The sequence below is a fragment of the Dryas octopetala genome, chromosome 2, assembly GCF_963921425.1.
Source record: "Dryas octopetala chromosome 2, drDryOcto1.1, whole genome shotgun sequence".
In the NCBI taxonomy this organism is placed as follows: domain Eukaryota; kingdom Viridiplantae; phylum Streptophyta; class Magnoliopsida; order Rosales; family Rosaceae; genus Dryas; species Dryas octopetala.
Genome location: NC_141367.1, coordinates 31,123,603 through 31,142,838, shown reverse-complemented (window position 1 = coordinate 31,142,838; position 19,236 = coordinate 31,123,603). Strand labels below are relative to the sequence as shown.

The 19,236-nt window shown below is 37.5% G+C and overlaps 2 protein-coding genes across 5 annotated transcripts; both read left to right on the top strand.

Annotated features, from left to right (window-relative positions):
* Window positions 1–2,600: 2,600 nt before the first annotated feature.
* On the top strand, window positions 2,601–7,964 carry LOC147295654 (microtubule-associated protein 70-1-like). Its single transcript, XM_086232953.1, has 11 exons — window positions 2,601–3,179; window positions 3,289–3,374; window positions 4,696–4,761; window positions 4,872–5,042; window positions 5,151–5,321; window positions 5,481–5,636; window positions 5,752–5,898; window positions 6,029–6,100; window positions 6,194–6,733; window positions 6,817–7,004; window positions 7,415–7,964. Exons 1-11 carry the CDS (start codon window positions 2,930–2,932, stop codon window positions 7,452–7,454), a joined length of 1,887 nt encoding a protein of 628 aa, XP_086089079.1. The 5' UTR covers window positions 2,601–2,929; the 3' UTR covers window positions 7,455–7,964.
* A 5,837-nt stretch (window positions 7,965–13,801) lies between these two features.
* On the top strand, window positions 13,802–19,008 carry CPSF73-II (cleavage and polyadenylation specificity factor 73 kDa subunit-II). Of its 4 annotated transcripts, none has more exons than XM_086231690.1 (13): window positions 13,802–13,923; window positions 14,017–14,217; window positions 14,300–14,372; window positions 14,452–14,569; window positions 14,747–14,820; window positions 14,977–15,113; window positions 15,361–15,424; window positions 15,814–15,879; window positions 16,342–16,411; window positions 16,847–16,951; window positions 17,043–17,184; window positions 17,471–17,564; window positions 17,708–19,008. In XM_086231690.1, the coding sequence occupies exons 2-13, from the start codon at window positions 14,021–14,023 to the stop codon at window positions 18,539–18,541; spliced, it is 1,974 nt and encodes a 657-aa protein (XP_086087816.1). In that variant the 5' UTR covers window positions 13,802–13,923; window positions 14,017–14,020; the 3' UTR covers window positions 18,542–19,008. The 4 variants fall into 4 exon arrangements, with proteins under 4 accessions (XP_086087816.1, XP_086087815.1, XP_086087817.1 ...); XM_086231689.1 differs by having other exon boundaries at window positions 13,815–13,923; window positions 14,031–14,217; XM_086231691.1 differs by having other exon boundaries at window positions 13,815–13,923; window positions 14,031–14,217; window positions 17,728–17,955.
* The last annotated feature ends 228 nt before the right edge of the window (window positions 19,009–19,236 follow it).

The window sequence follows — 19,236 nt, the reverse complement described above, 5'->3', positions numbered from 1 at the left end:
ATTGTCGAAGCACGTCTGATCGTGATCGGTCATTGGTCCGGGCCGAGCCGAACCAATGGTTGGGATATGACTGGAGAAAGATGATCTCCAGATCTGAGCCGAACTGATGGTGTCCGAAAAAGATAATCTCTCGAATTCCTGGTGGATCCCAATGTCGGTTCGGATCGAACATGGGTAACCCGGAGGTAAGAGCCGATCTCAGATGTACATGTTGTTGGCATTTGTTGAGCTAAGATTATGACACAGATGGCTGGGTCTAACCAAGTTGACTATTTGAAAAGTCAGAGCAAAAAATGGGACCTGGTGGGTTACGTGTTGATTTGTGATTGGCCATTGAATCCATGTGGATTTATCCACAAACACATTCCTTGGTAGATTGGATGCTCATCTTGTCCCATTTTTCGTGAGATTTGAGAAACTAAAGCTTTGTAATATGTAGAAGCCTAGAAGGTATACTTAAAGACAGTAATAAGATTTTGGAGTTTAGGCAAATCATAATAATAGAGTCCAGACTCTATAAACATGCATTAAAATGATTTTTTTTTTTTTTTTTGAGCATTAGGAAATTTGAGGCGGATGCATCACTTGGCTCTCTTCAAAACTTATCTTGAGTATTCGACAAAAAAAATGTGATTGATACAAATTTTTCTTGTTGTTTTACTACGTGAGATTGTAAAAATAAACTAGTCGTCCTAAGAGGCTAAGAGTATAAATTAATTAATTAAGCTTTACAATTCCTAATTATTAATAATTATGGTGAGAATAAAGAATAAGAATGGAATGAATCTATTGCAGACTTAACCAACACAAAAATAGTGTGTACTGTATACCAATGCGCATTGGAGTTTAGTTTTTTTTCTTTCTTTTTCATCTTGATTAATGTTCTCAATGTACCCTAACAAAATGAGAAAGAAGAGGAAAAATTCATTGTTTGGAACAGAAAATTGAATTACAAAGGTAAAATTTGTTTCACTTTTTTTTTTTTCTGGTTTGTTTTTAGAGCAGATTTTTTATGCAATCTAAAATTTCGGATTTAATGTTTCATCAATTTTCTTCTTGGGTTTGATTCTCTCACTTATTCAATGCTCTCTATTCATTAGTTTTTCATTTTTCGGATTTTTTTTGGTAAAGGAAAGTTGATGGAAAAAGAATAAGAAGGAAGAGCAGTATTCAACTTATGGAGGGATTTCAAAATTGGATTTTAGAATCTAAAACTCCATGTTTAAGTTCACATAAACATATAAATAGATGCTATTAATTTCAAATGATTCCGAATAGGATGATTCAAAATTACAATTTTTTAGATAATAGATGTTATTTTTAAATTCCATGAAAAATTGACTTACCAAACTTTAAAATCTACATAACAAACTCTGAACTCTATACTTAAAGCATATGAAATCGAGAGTTAATTTAAACCTTAAATTCCAATCTCTAATTTAAAACTCATAATACTAGACTCCAAGCAAAAGATTTGGAATTAGACCCTGAAACTCAAATGCATGACCCTAGACTAATTTTATCTATTTTGGCCTGGAAACCTAGACTAAATTGATGCGATATATTTCGCACAAATCTCATTATACTTAAAATATTAGCCAAACAAAATTCTTAAACTTGAGAAAATTACAAATTTGGTTCACTTATTTTATACTTATTTTAATTTTAGTCTACGATCTTTTTTAAGTTCAATTTTGGTCTACTTATTTTATGCTTAGTTCAATTTTTGTTTATGATTTTTTTAAGTTATGATTTTACATCATTTTGGTTGTGTTTTCTTCAATTATAATTGAAGTATAAGTTATATTTTATCATTTCTTAGTCATAGGAACCAATTTGAAGTATTAGAATCAAAGAGAATTGAAGTTTGGTGAAGTTTGAAAAATCTGAAAATTTTTTAAGAAAAATTGATAGTTTCGGATACTCTACTTTGAAACTAATTATCTTGAGTTTTAGAACTCAAATTTGAATGATCTTTATATGGTTGTAAAGTGGAGATGCATAGCTTTAAAACAAATGTATGTTTGTTGAATTTGACTGAGATTTGATAGGGTAAAAGGCAAGACAAATTTGAGAAAACAAATCTAGATCTTTATTAAACAAGTGGAACAATTAGTGAACCAAAACAGAACTTAAAAAGATCGTGGACCAAAATTGAACTAAGTATAAAATAAGTTGACTAAATCTGTAATTATCTCTCTTAAACTTTAATCCTATTTTCACAAATTCCATCATTTTAATTTTTTTTTGATACTTTCAGATACCTCAGTCCAAATTTCCAAAACGACATGAATAAAAAATATAGATTAAAGAACTAACTGAGTAATTAATCTTTGGGAATTCATAGTCAGCAGCGGTATTCATATTTTAATCTTTGCGTGAGAGTGCGCATTACGCATCAGGCGTATCATAACTTCCTAAGGAAGGCCAAGCAAGGCCTAAAAGCCCAAACCAAAAAGAAAAACAGAAAAACAGAAAAACAAAAAAACAAAAAAAGAAAAGAAAAATGAAAGGAAAGAAAGTAGTAGTATTAACTATTTTAATAAGGAGGTTTACTTACAACACTGAGAGACAGTCTCATGCAGTAGTGTGTCTGCTTCACAGCAAAGCGTCCCCATTCCTCTTCCGCACCCTATTTAAAATTAATCAAACTAAATCTAATCACTCTCTCTCTAGCCCGAACCAGATTTAAATCACAATCTAGAGAGAGAAAAACAAAGAAAGAGAAACCCACTCTCTGTCTCTCTCTACAAATCACCATTTTTCCAAAGCTTCTCTCTCCTTCTCTTTCTCTCTCGCTCTCTCTCTCTATATCTACATATCCGCATAATCTGTGTATCCACATATTTATCGACGATTTGAAGCCCTTAGCATTTCGGATCCTGAGCTGCATTTGGATGTGAAAGAGAGTGTGCCACTCAGATCGGCCATGGAGGAGGTTTCCGGCGACGGAGGAGGTGCGGCTCCAGTAACGGAGCTCAGCGGCAATGGACCGGCGCAGGGGGCTACTCCGACGCCGCCGCCGCTGACGGTGTCGGGATCGTTCAAGGAGGGGAAGAGCTCGTCGCGGAGAAGAGGATTCGTGAGGCCGAGCATGGACGGCGACGAGTTCATTAACCTCTTGCACGGCTCGGATCCGGTCAAGGTCGAGCTCAATCGGCTCGAGAATGAAGTCAGAGGTGCGAATGCGGCTCGATCCGCGGGTTTCCTGGAGATTTGCAGCTAGTTTTGTTCGATTTCGAGTGTCGTTTCTCGATTTTTGACTGTCGTTTTGTGTGAGTTTTGCAGATAAGGACCGAGAGTTAGGAGAGGCACAGGCTCAGATCAGGGCTCTCAAGCTCTCTGATAGAGCTAGAGAAAAGGCTGTTGAAGAGGTTATTTTCGTCAATCTCTGTTGCATTTATTTTTCGAGAAAACAGAAACAGAGATTTTTTATGTGTAGAAATACTGTATTTAAATATTGACTTCTGGATTTCTGGGTTGGCATCTATGCCAATCTCCTTTTGCGTTTGTCTGTGATTGAATTTCAATCTTAACTCCTTTATTTTTTTTTTCCTGAAATGTTTTCTCTCCGTGCTATAAGAGTCTCGTTTGGAGTATTATTTTTGGTCATGTTTTTTGCTTTGATAGTGAAAATTACATTTAGCCCATATTTTCCCATTAATTGGAAGGTTTATCTTGGAAATTGCAGGAGTAAACCTTTGGTTAGTCTAATTATTATCATGAACAATGGGGAACTTTTTTCTAGTAATTGATGGGCAATGGTTATTTTAATTTTAGGTCCCATTTCTGAAGGACTGCGCTACATGTTCCAGCTAGAACTGGCATATTTGTTCCTTATTAGAATATAGCTTGTATTCTTATTGCTTAACTGGTTTTGGGTTAAAACTTCCATTCTTATTGCTTAATAAGCTCAAAATGTAATTGAACTGTGCATCTTACTTTTTGTCAATAGCATATATTCTTACTTTCCCAGGATTTCCTTCTATCTTGCTTCTGTTTATTGACTGATTTTTTCCTATTTGAAGGTGTTATATTTGTTAAAATGTTTTAAAATTATTGGTTTTGTCCATTTCTGGTGCTTCTTTGATATGCTGCCATATTGTCCATCTATTAATTTTAATTTCTTTATTAAGAAAAGGTTGAAAAAAGAAAATTAGTTCAACTTGATTTTGTTTATGTAGTCAATATCCATCTAGAACTTTCAAATGACCTTGGTAATGTTTGTTTCTATAATTATTTATATTTCTTCTGAAATCATTTTTGCCACTGTCTATTTGTTATGACGAGTGCTGAAATTAAACATGCAATCTCATTGTTGAAATAGATCGTTGTTGCATTTATGGGGTTTCATATTTTTATTGGAGCAATATTGTTGCATGTAAGCTTGTTAGAAAAAGCTCAACAACCTTAATTGGCACATTTTCTTATATTTGCAATACACACACACACATATATATATAGGCTATATAGCTCATGGTTCCTCTATCTTTATTGTGACACTTAAATTGTTGGAAATATTCTAAGGAGGAAACTTTTGGCATTATGCTCATCTGGAATGTTGGACATTGTATATTTTTATATATGTAATATGTTATGTGGGAATTATCTCCCCTTTTTTTTCGTTTAAGAATTCTTATTTCTTTGAACTGGTTACTGAATTTTCTTTTCGTCTGTCTTTTGGTTACATTGCAGCTCACTGAAGAACTGTCAAAGGTGGATGAGAAGCTGAAGTTAACAGAATCACTTCTAGAAAGCAAAGTATTATTTGAACCTTCTTTCAAATTTTCTTAATTTTTGCTTTCTTATTTTCACTTTGGTTATGTATACTTTGTTATTACAATGCTACATTGTAAAAAATTGTTTTGCAGAATCTTGAAATAAAGAAAATCATTGATGAGAAGAAAGCTTCCATGGCAGCTCAGTTTGCAGCTGAAGCTACTCTACGGAGGGTTCATGCTGCTCAAAAGGACGATGATATGCCTCCCATTGAAGCTATTCTTGCACCTCTGGAGGCTGAGCTCAGGCTTGCTCGGCAAGAGGTACTTTCTGTGTCCTTAAACATATGATTGTGATTCCGTTGCCTGAGTAAAACAGGATTGTGTATGGAGATTGTAATTGTCATTGATTGGTTATTTTGGTCCTTACAGATTGCAAAGCTTCAAGATGATAACAAAGCTTTAGATCGCCTTACCAAATCAAAAGAAGCAGCTTTACTTGAGGCTGAGAGGACCGTTCAAATTGCATTGGCTAAGGCCTCTATGGTGGATGATCTTCAGAACAAAAACCAAGAGTTGATGAAACAGATAGAAATTTGTCAGGTAAGTGCAAGATCATGCATGCCATTCCTCTCTTTAAGTGCATTAGACCTTTTTTTCTTTTCTTCTTTTGGCGACTGTACAGAATTTTGTATTTATAGTTTTCGTGCTTTTGGTGTACGACCAGGGTGAATTTATATTTCTACTGCTTATATGTGTCAGGAAGAAAATAAAATTTTAGACAGAATGCATAGACAAAAGGTTGCCGAGGTTGAAAAGCTTACTCAGACTGTGCGGGAATTGGAAGAGGCTGTTCTTGCTGGAGGTGCAGCAGCTAATGCTGTGAGGGATTATCAGCGGAAATTTCAGGAGATGAATGTAATATGCCAAACATATTTAAATGCTTAATCTTTGTGGTTGCTTAATATTTACCTGTAACCTATAGTTGAAAGCATTCTTAAGATTGAAGAGGTATGGTTTTGTTTTTTCTCAGGAGGAAAGGAAAACTCTAGATCGTGAGTTGGCTCGTGCAAAAGTAACAGCAAACAGAGTAGCAGTAGTGGTAGCAAATGAATGGAAAGATGCTAACGACAAAGTGATGCCTGTAAAACAATGGCTTGAAGAACGGAGATTCTTGCAGGTGGCGTTTTCTATTCTCCTTTTGTTCGAACGATGGCTCTTAGCTTCTTATTGGCTTTCTTTGAACTAAACTTTAAATGTTTGGCTTCTACTTTTTCCTGTAACCTAATTAGCATACTGTATTCTCACAGGGAGAAATGCAACAACTTCGTGACAAGCTAGCCATAACTGAGCGAACTGCCAAGTCTGAAGCTCAGTTGAAAGTAATAATCTGGTTTTGCAACCAATGCCAAATCCGTTTGCATTATATTTTTGGGATGTTATGTAGAGTAAAACTTCTCTTTTGTATTTAACAGGAAAAGTTTCAAATGCGACTTAAAGTGCTTGAAGAGAGTGTGAGAGGAGGATCTTCTTACAGTGCTAATCGCAGCACAGCAGAGGGAAGAAGTACAAGCAATGGGCCCTCTCGACGTCAGTCCCTGGGTGGAGCTGATAACATCTCAAAATTAACTTCCAATGGTTTTTTACCCAAGAGAACACCGATCAGATCTTTGTCCTCTAGCACCAGTTCAGTCTTGAAGCATGCTAAAGGCACATCAAAATCATTTGATGGTGGCACAAGGTCATTGGACAGGGGTAAGGTTCTCTTAAATGGTACGGGCCCCAATTACTCATTCAACCAGTCTTGTGAGGGAACCAAGGATAGTGAAGTACAAAATAACTGGAAAGGAAATTCAGATGATAAGCCAAATGAGTTCTCAACTGTGGATACGGTCCATACGGAGGATAGTGTCCCAGGGGTTTTGTTTGATATGCTGCAGAAAGAGGTAGTAGCTTTGAGGAAAGCTGGTCATGAGAAAGATCAAAGCCTGAAAGATAAGGATGACGCTATTGAGGTTGATATTCTTTTCCTATCAGTCTTATGATTCTGTATTTTATACTCCTGGTTAAGTGTTTGGTTGTGATTCTTGTCATTCAGATGTTAGCCAAGAAGGTAGAGACCTTGACTAAAGCAATGGATGTTGAGGCAAGGAAGATGAGAAGAGAAGTGGCTGCCATGGAGAAGGAGGTAGCTGCCATGCGTGTGGACAAAGAACATGAGAATAGGGCCAAGCGGTTCGGTAATTCCAAAGGCTCGGTCAACAGTGCGCAGGTGCTTTCTGGAAGGTACTTGTATTTCAATCTCTTACCACTTGTAATGCCTTGGACCAAACTAGTTGTACCATTTATTCAATGCATTCATATTAGCATGCATTGCTTACTAATAAAGAGACTGGCAATGATGATGTGACTCATTATAGTATATATATCCCCTCACTTGTGTAATTATGTTACATTTGGTACTTTATACCTTCAAATTACATATAATATCCATATATGTAATCCAATATATGAGTTTGTAAACTGTCACTATATTGGTTGATTGAACTCAGCCACCTTGTTATTTGAAGTGAAAGGCTCATGTAGAGGCTTATTTTAAACTTTATGTAGCGACATTTTGATGATAGTTGCTTCTCTTTTTTGATTATTGTTTTCAGTAAACTTGTAGAAGTTGACCCGTTTCTCATATTGTGCAGAGGTTTGGCACGAGGTGGGTTAACACGCAGCACCCAATGACAAAAATCCTAATTGCAGCTGCAGAAAGGTGTTAATCTGCATAGGCCTTGTTCTTCCATTTTCCACATTTTATTCCTACTTGTTCCTTTCCCCGTACTGTGATTGATTACAAGATTGTAGCTGGCATGCCGATGATACTGTGTACACCAAAGCTGGCAAAGAGAAGCTGGCAAAGAGATGAAATCCAGAAATGAGAGAGACTCTGAGAAAGAAGTCGGTATGCTTCTGACATAGATTGTTATTCCCATGCTTAGAGAGATCAGCGAAAAACAGAAAGGGAAGAAGATTGACTTTGGGCTAACCTTTTGTGAGGTTTCGTGAGTGGGCAATGGTTGTGTTGTTGTATAGGTAGCTTATTGGCTTTTACTTCGACCGTTGATTTGCAGTTTATATTTGTAATTGCAGCTAGTGTGATTGTTGTTGGTTCAGGGTTTGTTAATATTTTTGTAACCAGATCAAGATCAGATCTTTTGTGGTTGTGTTAATTCATCTATAGTCCCCTGGTTATATCTGGTAGAATTGTTAAATTCTAATGTAGTACCAATCATACGCTCCCAGCTTAGTGGGATTGGGCTAAATACCATGATGTCATGGCTTTACTACGTACCACTATGGTTTGGAATGGAAAATCTACATGGGTTTGGACGGTGGAGATTTTATTTAATTTTTAAATTTTTAACATCAACTAGTGTTTTGCTTCCTATAATGATATCTTTATGGTATGGAATGAAATAAACAACCAGAAAATTCTCTGCTTCATTCCAGCCTCGAACTGAATCCCAAAGGCATGGATCATGGACGTGCAATTTCCTCAAATTATATTCCTATTTCAGACGAAAAAAAAAAAAAGAGAAGTGGATGTGTCGCGAGTGGAGAGAGAGAATAAAAAGAAGTGGGATTTTCCTAATCTCATGTTAGGGATACCGACGTGACATCACTAAATATAGCAATGGTGGATTATGTTTCAAAGCTCTCTCCTCTTTATTTTGCAATGCCACGTCAGTGTTCCTGATACAAGAAAGTTCTTCCCAGCTGTCTCATATCAGTAGGTTAGGGTATGCTGTGGGAGCGTCCATGTTTCGCACTTAAGCTAACAAAAATTGGGCCGGGTCGTTCAATATCTATGGGCCTATGTGTTAGACCCCTTTCAACCTTGACCTGAATATGTAGAGGAAATGAAGAAGAAGGAGAAGATGGAAGGAAGAGCTGGAGTCACGAAGACTCCAGAGGATATTTTATTGATACTTTCTATTTAATCACTGCCTTACAAAGAAAGAGCTGTTGGCCTATATACTTGCGTTAACAAACAATTTACCCAAGCCTAGGCTGCCAGCTAGCAGTTACAATCAATTTAAAAGATAAAACAGTAAAATAGTAAATGTGACTATAAGTTGTGATTAAGCAAATCACAGCTTCGTAACAATTACCCTCCCCTTAACATAAACCTTGTCCTCAAGGTTGTTCAAAACTGGAAATCATGAAACTGGCTGGTGAAGTCATCATAATCTTCCCAAGTTGCATCTTGTGCACTAAACCCCTTTCAGTGAACAAGAAATTGAGTACCTGCATCATTTCCCTTCTTGTAAATCCTTCTCTGTAACACAGCTTCAGGGGTTTCATGTAGAGTTCCATCTTCTGTAATGCATGGAAGTGTAGCAATTGGGGTCACAGCTGTACCAAGATGTTTCTTCAAACAACTGACATGAAAAACAGGATGTATCTTGGTTCCTACAGGCAATTTCAACTTGTATGCTACCTTCCCAATCCTCTCAATGACCTCATAAGGCCCATAGAACTTTGGGTGTAACTTGTGGAAAGAATGAGAAGCCAGAGATTGCAGTTGATAAGGAACCAACCTCAAATAAACAAAATCACCCACACTGAATTCTCTCTCAGTTCTGTGTTTGTTAGCTTGAGTCTCCATCCTTTCTTGAGCCACTTTCAGATTTGTCTTGAGCATGGATATGATCTTGTCCCTCTTCATGAGTGTCTGTTCCACCAAATCCAACCTTGCAGACCCAACTTCATAAGAATTAACATGTGGTGGTGGATATCCATAGACCAACTCAAATGGTGTTGCTTTTGCAGATGTATGGAAGGCAGTGTTATAACTCCATTCTGCCCATGCTAACCATTGGACCCATTTCTTAGGTTGATATCCTGCAAAACACCTCAAATAGGTTTCAAGGCATCTCTATTCACTACCTCAGTTTGCCCATCACTTTGAGGGTGATACCCTGAGCTCATGTTCAATTTAGAACCCTGCAATTTGAATAATTCCTTCCAAAAATCACTCACAAATATAGGGTCTCTATCATTCACAATAGAAGATGGCATTCCATGGAGCTTGAAAATGTGATTAATGAAGACTTGAGCTACTATGACAGCTGTGATTGGATGAGCCAAGGCAACAAAATGTGCATATTTTGTCAATCGGTCTACCACCACTAGAATTACTGATTTACCTTTGCATAATGGCAACCCAACTACAAAATCCATGCTTATATTAGTCCAAACTTGGGTTGGAATTGGTAGAGGTTGTAACAAACCTGGAGGTGCTATAGTTTCATACTTATTCTGCTGGCATACTAAGCATTCTGCAACCCATTTTCTGATATCTTTTTTCATTCCCTGCCAATAAAAACCTCTCTTTATTCTTTGATAAGTTTTGAGTACCCCAGGATGACCTGCTGTGGGAGTAGCATGGTGTTCTTCAAAAATTTTAACCCTCCATGTTGATGTTGGACTGAGGACAATTCTGGATTGATACTTGAGAAACCCATTATCCACCCGAAATTTTCGCAATTTAGACTGCTGATCAGTACTTGCATCTACAGCAGCCAATTCTCGCAACTTGTTAATTATCCATTCATCCTGCTCCACATGTCTTCTCAGTTCATCCAACCATCCAAAGTAAGGGTAAGAGATTGCTGTACATTCAAATTGACCATTCAGGGGAGTTTCTGCAAGTTGTTCAGCACCATGAACTCTGGAGAGAGCATCTGCAACAACATTTTCAGTACCATGCTTGTACTGTATCTCATAATCAAACCCAAGCAACTTAGCCACCCACTTCTGTTGGAATGGAGTGTTAGCCCTTTGATTCAAAAAGAACTTCAAACTGTTGTGATCAGTTTTAATCACAAAATGTCTTCCTTGTAGATATCCTTGCCATTTTCTCACTGCATGCACAATAGCAATGAGTTCTCTTTCATATGTTGACAATGCTTGATTCCTAGGACCTAGAGATTGGCTTGTAAAAGCTATTGGTCTTCCCCTTTGTTGTAAGACTGCCCCAATTCCATTCCCTGAAGCATCACACTCAATTTCAAAGAGTAAATTGAAATCTGGTAAAGCTAGAACTTGTGGTGATACCATGATACTCTTGAGATGTTGAAAGGCTTAAGTTGCAGCATCAGTCCAAAGAAACCCTTCCTTCTTGGTTAATTGATATAGGGGCTGACAAATCTTACCATAACCAGGTACAAATTTTCTGTAGTAACCTGTTAGCCCCAAGAATCCCCTTAACTCCTTGACTGTTGTGGGAATAGGCCAATCCACAATGGCTTGCAGCTTTGATGGGTCAGCTGCCACTCCCTCTCTAGAAACAATGTGGCCTAGATATTCCACTTTACTTTGACCAAAAGCACATTTTTGCTTTTTAACAAAAAGTTGATTCTGTTGAAGTATTTGCAAAGCCTGCCGCAAATGAGACAAGTGTTCTTCCCAACTCCTGCTAAAAATCAATATATCATAAAAAAAAACTAATATAAACTTTCTCAAAAATGGTCTAAACACATCATTCATAAGGTTTTGGAAGGATGCAGGTGCATTGGTTAGCCCAAATGGCATAACCAAGAATTCATAGTGGCCTTCATGCGTTCTAAAGGCTGTTTTCTCCACATCTGCAGGATCCATCCTAATTTGGTGGTAACCTGATCTCAAATCCAGCTTAGTAAAATACTTAGCACCATGCAATTCAACCAATAAGTCATCAATCAATGGTATGGGGTACTTATCTTTAATAGTGACTTGATTAAGCTCCCTGTAATCCATGCACATTCGCCAAGTTCCTTCTTTCTTTTTGACCAACAACACAAGAGACGAGAAAGGACTGTGACTTGCCCGTATAAACCCTGAACTCAACAACTCTTGTACTGCTTTCTCAATTTCAGTTTTCTGTAGTGGGCCATAGTGATAGGGTCTGATGCTAGGTGGTTTAGCTCCTGGAATGAGTGGAATCTTGTGATCATGGGGTCTGTTTGGTGGTAGGGTAGTTGGGCTTTGAAAGACATCATCGAATTCTGACAAAACTTCTTGTAATTCCTCCAACTGCTTGGTGTTCAAATCACATGCTTCAATTTTGTCGGCTGCCATAGAATAAAGCAAGATTCCGAAACTTGAAGTATGCAAAATTCTCTCAAGTTGTTGCAGAATAGCTTCTTGTACCAAAGGTGCTTGAGGTTGAGTGCTTTCTATCTTATATTTTACTGCTCCCACGCTAAATTCCATAGTCAGAAGCTGGAAATCCCATAACACAAGGCTTACTGAGGATAACCATTGCACACCTAGGACCACATCACAACCCCCAAGAGGTAAGGCAAAAAGACTTGAGTCACACACATAATCACTCATAGAAAGAGTGGTGTTCAAACACCCTTTACTCTTAACTTTACCCCCATCGGCTATCAACACCTCAAACTCAATAGTGGGGTTTAACTTCCAGCCAAGCTTTTTGATCAACCTACCATCCACAAAGTTGTGAGTACTGCCAGAATCCAAAAGAATAGTTACAGGGCAATTTCCAATGAAACCTGCAACTTTCATGGTTCTGATAGACTTCGTGGCTGATGTACCATAAAATGCACACTCACTAAGCTCCATTTGTTGTAATTCCCCAGAGGAATCAACCACAGTTTCTTCATCTATTAACTCTTGATCCTCCATCTCCCAATTCACATCTAGAACCAATAGTTGTTTCTGATTACATCTATGACCCCGTGTATATTTTTCTTCACAGTAAAAACAAAGGCCCTTAGACTTCTTCAATTGGACTTCTTCTGGTGTCAATTTTTTGAACATGGGTAACCCAGCAGGCTTAACAGTATTATTGGGTGGTGGTAAGATGGCTAATGGCTTTGCAGCAGAGCCAGAACCTGGAATTGGTGAGGGTTTAACTACAGGCTTGAGTTCACTCAACTTAGCATCAATTTGAGCAGCCAGAGCAATTGCCTCATGAACAGTCGAAGGACGCATCAACTTGACATCAAATTTTAATTCCTTCTTTAAGCCTCCCAGAAAACAACTCTTAAGTAAAATAGGTCCAACTTCTCTAGTACGATTTGCCAATCGGCGAAATTCAGTAACATAATCCTTGAGAATACCTGTTTGCTTCAATTTGAAGAGAGCCTCGGTACTATCATCAAATTCTGATGGCCCAAATTCTCTGCAAAACGCACGAGTGAAATCCTCCCAACGTGGTGTCGTCGCTAGGCAATCCATCCAACGAAACCACTGTAGTGCTTCGTTCTCGAGATGAAAAGAGACGATGACCACTTTTTGATGCTCGGGCGTGTTGTAGAGAGAAAAATATTGCTCTGCTCTGTAGATCCAAGCTAATGGATCATCCCCATCGGAAAAACAAGGAAAATCGATCCGATGTGGCCATGGTTGACGCTGCGCTCCTCCCCCCCCCCTTCATCAGGACGACGGCGACGATAATAACCACCATCAGCGTTCTCCGCTGCATCTTCAGCGTCCGATCCACCCCCTCCCCCTAGAGCGAGGTCACGGCGGAGCTGGTTAAAATACACACGGAGTTGTGCATCAATGGTGGCTGGAAGGGAATCCCTCAAAGATTGAAGGTCGGTAGTGAAAGCGGTGATGGAAGTTTCAACGGCGGTCAGACGGGCATCCATTTGCTTCGCGCGGGTGAGGTAGCGGGGCATACACAGGAAGGGAACAAGGATCAAATGGCTCTGATACCAAATGTTAGACCCCTTTCAACCTTGACCTGAATATGCAGAGGAAATGAAGAAGAAGGAGAAGATGGAAGGAAGAGCTGGAGTCACGAAGACTCCAGAGGATATTTCATTGATACTTTCTATTTAATCACTGCCTTACAAAGAAAGAGCTGTTGGCATATATACTTGCGTTAATAAACAATTTATCCAAGCCTAGGCTGCCAGCTAGCAGTTACAATCAATTTAAAAGATAAAACAGTAAAATAATAAATGTGACTATAAGTTGTGACTAAGCAAATCACAGCTTCGTAACACTATGTCTCTGAGCGTCAATTTTACGCTAACCTAGGTAGGCTAGGTTGGTCTATGTCTATAAGCCCATGTCTCTGAGCGTCTATGTTACGCTAACGGCTATTATTTAAATTCTGCGACAAGACACAAAAAGAGAGAATCAAAAGCGCGCCAAGAAGCTGCGCATCTCATGGCCATCGACACTCTCGTCCTGGGTAACTCTTCCCATATTATTTCTCTTTATCTTCTTCACCCAAAATCTCTCTCTCGCTCTCTGAATATTTTTTTTAATCTTTCTAAAAATTAAGTTTTATGGTCTCAGGCGCTGGGCAAGAGGTAGGTAAGAGCTGTGTAGTGGTGACAATCAATGAGAAGCGAATCATGTTCGACTGCGGAATGCATATGGGCCATGTCGACCACCGCCGCTTCCCTGACTTCTCTCTCATCCCCAAGCCCAAGCCCGGCCCAAACTTCGACCATTCCCTCACTTGCATCATCATCACCCACTTGTAAGAAAACCCACTTTAAATTTGTAAATTCTTGATGCACCATCATCACCCACTTGTTAATTGATTTTTTGCAATTGGGCAGTCACTTAGATCACGTCGGCGCCCTCCCGTACTTCACTGAAGTCTGTGGTTATAATGGTCCCATATACATGACGGTAAGGTGCTCGGTGAAATGTCCGTGTCAATTGATGTGTTCATGTTCTTGTTATAACCATTTTTTTAAGTGTATTGCAGTATCCAACAAAGGCATTGTCTCCTTTAATGTTGGAGGACTATCGAAAAGTTATGGTTGAGCGAAGGGGTGAGGAAGAACAATTTACGTCCGATCACATTGTCGAATGCATGAAGAAAGGTACACCAATTTTCTCCTTGAAAATTTTTACAAGTTAAGCTCTCTGCAATACATGCAAACATGTAGATAAGAGTTGTGTTTGTATTCTTTGGGATGGATATGGTGCTGTTCAAAAATCAAATGCAGCTATTCTGTAATTATGTGTTGGGGTATTTTTGATATGGTTCCTCAATGCAGTTATACCTGTGGATCTGAAGCAGACAGTGCAGGTTGATAAAGACCTTCAAATACGTGCGTACTATGCAGGACATGTAAGAATTATATCTTGACAAATATGTTTGCATGCACTGCAAAAGAATTATAGTTTTCCTATTTCCTTTTGTTTTTTGTTTTCCTCTGAAGTCAATATTATTTGTTACTTTTATGATGTCATTACTTGAGTCCTAATACTTTATTATGCTTCTAAGGTTCTTGGAGCTGCAATGTTTTATGCAAAGGTGGGAGATGCTTCTATGGTGTACACAGGAGACTATAATATGACACCAGATAGACATCTTGGAGCAGCTCAAATTGATCGACTACATTTGGACCTTCTTATCTCAGAGTATGGGATGTGTGTGCCTGTGTGTTTGATGCTTTGTTTAAGTGTTTAATGTAGCCTGTCTGCAAATAATCTTGTATATTTATTTGGACCTTGCACTTATGTATTGTTAAACAATCCTCCTTTTTCTTGGATCTCCTTTTTTGATGAATGTAGGGCACAAATTTTATTTTATTTTTTTCATGCAAGAAACCTTTGTGTATGCACCTGCTTATGCATTAGGTTTCCACTAACATTTTTCGTGTTACAGGTCCACATATGCAACAACCATTCGTGATTCAAAATATAGTCGGGAAAGAGAATTTCTCAAAGTTGTGAGTAAATGATAAATTTTAAGTCTCAACGGTTCATGTTATAGTTTTAATTTGTATTCAGGGATAGTTATAATAATCAAAACCTTGGTTCTTAAATATGCATGTCCTTACTGTAAGCATCAATTTGTATTAATGATTTCATACATGTATGTACTGTTGTACACTTTTGTAAAACTGGTGGCAGTCGAAATTGGTTTAAATGTTTTATTTTGGGTTTTTGGTAACTTAGCAATTTTTGAAAAGTTGTTTCCTAGTATAATTTGTAGATGTATCCTCAGACTCATTTGAGATTCATTGATTTGTCAATTAGAATTTTCAAGGTTAGGAAACAGTGACTGTTGCTTTCTGAAGGTGGTTTTGTTTGTTATCTCTGGTATAATTTTATGCAGGTTCATAATTGTGTCGCTGGTGGGGGCAAAGTTCTAATTCCTACATTTGCTCTTGGAAGAGCTCAGGTATTCTAATCATGGTAGTTTCAATTTCTTTGACTTTATCTGTACTTCCACTTCAAGTTTATAATTTTGTAGTTAAAGGTTCTACCAGTTATACAGAATAATGCTTTATGCCTTTACCTATGCTATATGTTGGCGGCCCAAAGAAAAAAAAAAAAGGAAAAACAAAAAAGACCTTTGAAGTCCTGAATAATTGGTTTTCGATCACAAGATTCCTTTCGGTTAGCCTGCATGTGTACTTATTGTAGTTTTCATACCTTATTGATGCCTTTCAAAATGGATAGCTTTAGATGATAGATTTGTATTCATAGATTTAGAATTGATGGAATTTGAATCTATTTAAAAAAATCAATCAATTTATGACGGAAATAAAGAACTATACTTGAATCTGTTTAGTGCTATAATGATTCTAAGTGCCAATGTTGGTTGTGAAATTTTGTCCTGAAGATGATCTATTTTATGTAGGAACTCTGTATCTTGTTGGAAGATTACTGGGAGCGCATGAATCTAAAGATTCCTATTTACTTCTCATCAGGTTCGCACTAGCTGCTGTTCTTTCCTCTTACATCTATCAACTGCTTGCAGGATATGTGGTCAAACTGTATGTTATGATCTCACTTATTGAACTGGATGCTTTGCTGTCAAATATTAAGTTTATCCAGGGGCATAATTGCATCAATCTTGATCAAATAATATTTTGTAACCTATACAGTGGTAAATGGATCATACAAATTTGTGATCAATGGGAACTTTTTCTTTTTAATTTCTAATGTACAAGCAGGAATTTTATAGTACATCAAAGTGTAATTAATTTTATCTTTGACGTGACTCTGGAAATTTATTTGTATGACTGAAAACTTTTCTGATGTGCCAGATCTTCTACAATTTCTCAATTTCTGTAGGTGCCTTCCTAAATTTCGTGGTATATAGCGGTGTTTCAAATTTCTACTGATGATACAAATCCTTTCAGGTTTGACCATTCAAGCCAATATGTATTATAAGATGCTTATCAGTTGGACCAGCCAGAAAGTCAAAGAAACATACTCCACACATAATGCATTTGATTTTAAAAATGGTAATTTTTTATCTGTTAACTTTCTGAGGGACCTTGTATTGAATAAACCCGCCATCTTACTTTTATGAGTTTGAATGTTTAAATGTTGCAGTTCACAACTTTGATCGTTCTATGATGGATGCTCCTGGACCTTGTGTCCTGTTTGCCACGCCAGGGATGATCAGTGGTGGTTTTTCACTCGAGGTTTTCAAGCACTGGGCTCCTTCGGAAATGAATCTTATAACATTGCCTGGGTAGCTAACTGACCACCTTCACCTTTTGTAATCATCTTATAAATCTAAAATTTATTATCAGATACCAATAAAATCTTTTGGGTTGGTACCTAGACAGTGATCACTATAACAAATACCACAGTAAATTCTCAAATATATTTTCAGGGTACCAGTTATGTTGAGCCACCTGCTGCTCTTAAAAAATTAAAGAGAGGATGTCATGTTCATATGTCCTTGATACTTTGTTCATACGTCAAAATAGGGTGCCAAGTTGAACTTTTAGTCATTGTTTCTTTTTTCTTTCTAGGTATTGCGTGGCTGGAACCGTAGGACATAAATTGATGTCTGGTAAACGAAAAATTGATCTGGACAAGGACACGCAAATTGATGTGCGATGCCAGGTTCATCCTCATCTTTTATTTCCAAATCATCTTAAAAAAAAAAAATTAGCCTTTGAATTTTCCTTTTTAATATTTTTAAATATAACTTGAAAGTTTCTTCTGTTCTTAATGATTGTCCTTAAATATTATTTTTGCATTGCCAGATTCATCAATTGTCTTTCAGTCCTCATACAGATGCCAAAGGGATTATGGATCTCGTCAGATTTCTCTCCCCCAAGCACGTGATACTTGTTCATGGCGAGAAGCCTAAGATGGTTAGTCTAAAAGGAAAAATTCAGTCTGAACTGGGGATTGAATGTTATTACCCTGCAAATAATGAGAGTGTGTCAGTTCCTTCAACCCACTATGTGAAAGCAGTAGCTTCCGACGCATTTATCCGAAGTTGCTCGAATCCAAACTTCCAGTTCACGAAAAGCAGCAGCTCAGAAGATCAACATGGTTCAAATTTGAAAAACAGAAATTCCATTCCACGACTGCAAGTAAGTGATGAAAGGGTAGCAGAAGGGGTCTTGGTTATGGAGAAAAGCAAAAAAGCCAAGGTAGTACACCAAGATGAGCTTCTGCTCATGTTAGGAGAAAAGAAGCACCAAGTTCAATTTGCTTATTGTTGTCCTGTTCGTATTGGCAACTTTGAAGAGACCGAAAGCACCGGTGGTGAGTCTCTGTCTTCCACAAATACTGAGAGATGCTCTTGGCTTCTTCGCCTAATATCTGCAAAAATCTCAAATGAAAGTTCTGATGGGAACATCCAAGATTTTGAAGATCACCTTCAAGTGGAATCGTTTCATGGGTACATTTGTTTGAAGGACAACTGCCCTTACAGATTAATGGAGGGTGTTGAAGATAAACCCGAAGAAGCTGTGTTTTTGTGCTGCAGTTGGGCAGTGGCAGATGAGAAGCTTGCATGGAAAATCATTTCAATGTGTCAAAATTTTGACATGCATAGTAGAAAAGGGTCTGTAACTGTTGCTGGCTGAAGCCGACTCATCTGAGCAGAGGACGCGTGTGGTTGAGTACAAGTCTACGACACGTCGTTGCGCTGCAATCAGAGTGTCAGAGACGACAGACATAATTATGACGTAATTAACTAGACCAACCTCGTGTTGTGCTACCCTACGAGCACGTGTAGTGGTGGTGGTAGATCCCTCGTCGTGTAGTGGACACGACGGGTTTGCTTGGTACTCCGTTGAATTCTAGGTGAGTAATTAAAAGGAAAATAATAATTTTAGCTTATTCTCGAACAGATTTTTTCCTTTTTTGGGTTGAGTGGAGGAAAAGTTGGATTGATAAAAGTATCATATACAATTCAATGAACGAAAACGACAGGATCGTTAAAATCATAGGAGCAAACAAAAATATGAAATTTCCAAAAATTCCGGATTGGATTTTCTTCGTAAAGATACAAATATATATCATTTACTTATCAACGTAATTAAAGCAATCTAGGCCATGAAATTAAATTTTGAAAATTCTCTTGAAATTTTTTCGAAATTTTTATTTTTTTTGAGATTTCAAAATATTATCAAACCAAATTTAATGAAATTTTGTTAAAAATTTCAATTGTTTTAGTTTAAATTTACAACAAAATTGAAAATTCTTTCAAAATTTTCATATATTTAAACCCTTAAAATTTGAAATTTAATTTCTTATTTTAGGCAATCTTATTTATATC

Coding starts and splice junctions, on each gene's coding strand:
- LOC147295654 (XM_086232953.1), top strand. CDS start 2,930: ATGGAGGAGGTTTCCGGCGACGGAGGAGGTGCGGCTCCAGTAACGGAG. Junction 4,762..4,871: donor AATCACTTCTAGAAAGCAAA/GTATTATTTGAA, acceptor ATTGTTTTGCAG/AATCTTGAAATAAAGAAAAT. Junction 6,734..6,816: donor ATAAGGATGACGCTATTGAG/GTTGATATTCTT, acceptor CTTGTCATTCAG/ATGTTAGCCAAGAAGGTAGA.
- CPSF73-II (XM_086231689.1), top strand. CDS start 13,899: ATGGCCATCGACACTCTCGTCCTGG. Junction 16,952..17,042: donor TGCATTTGATTTTAAAAATG/GTAATTTTTTAT, acceptor TAAATGTTGCAG/TTCACAACTTTGATCGTTCT. Junction 17,185..17,470: donor AATCTTATAACATTGCCTGG/GTAGCTAACTGA, acceptor TTTTCTTTCTAG/GTATTGCGTGGCTGGAACCG.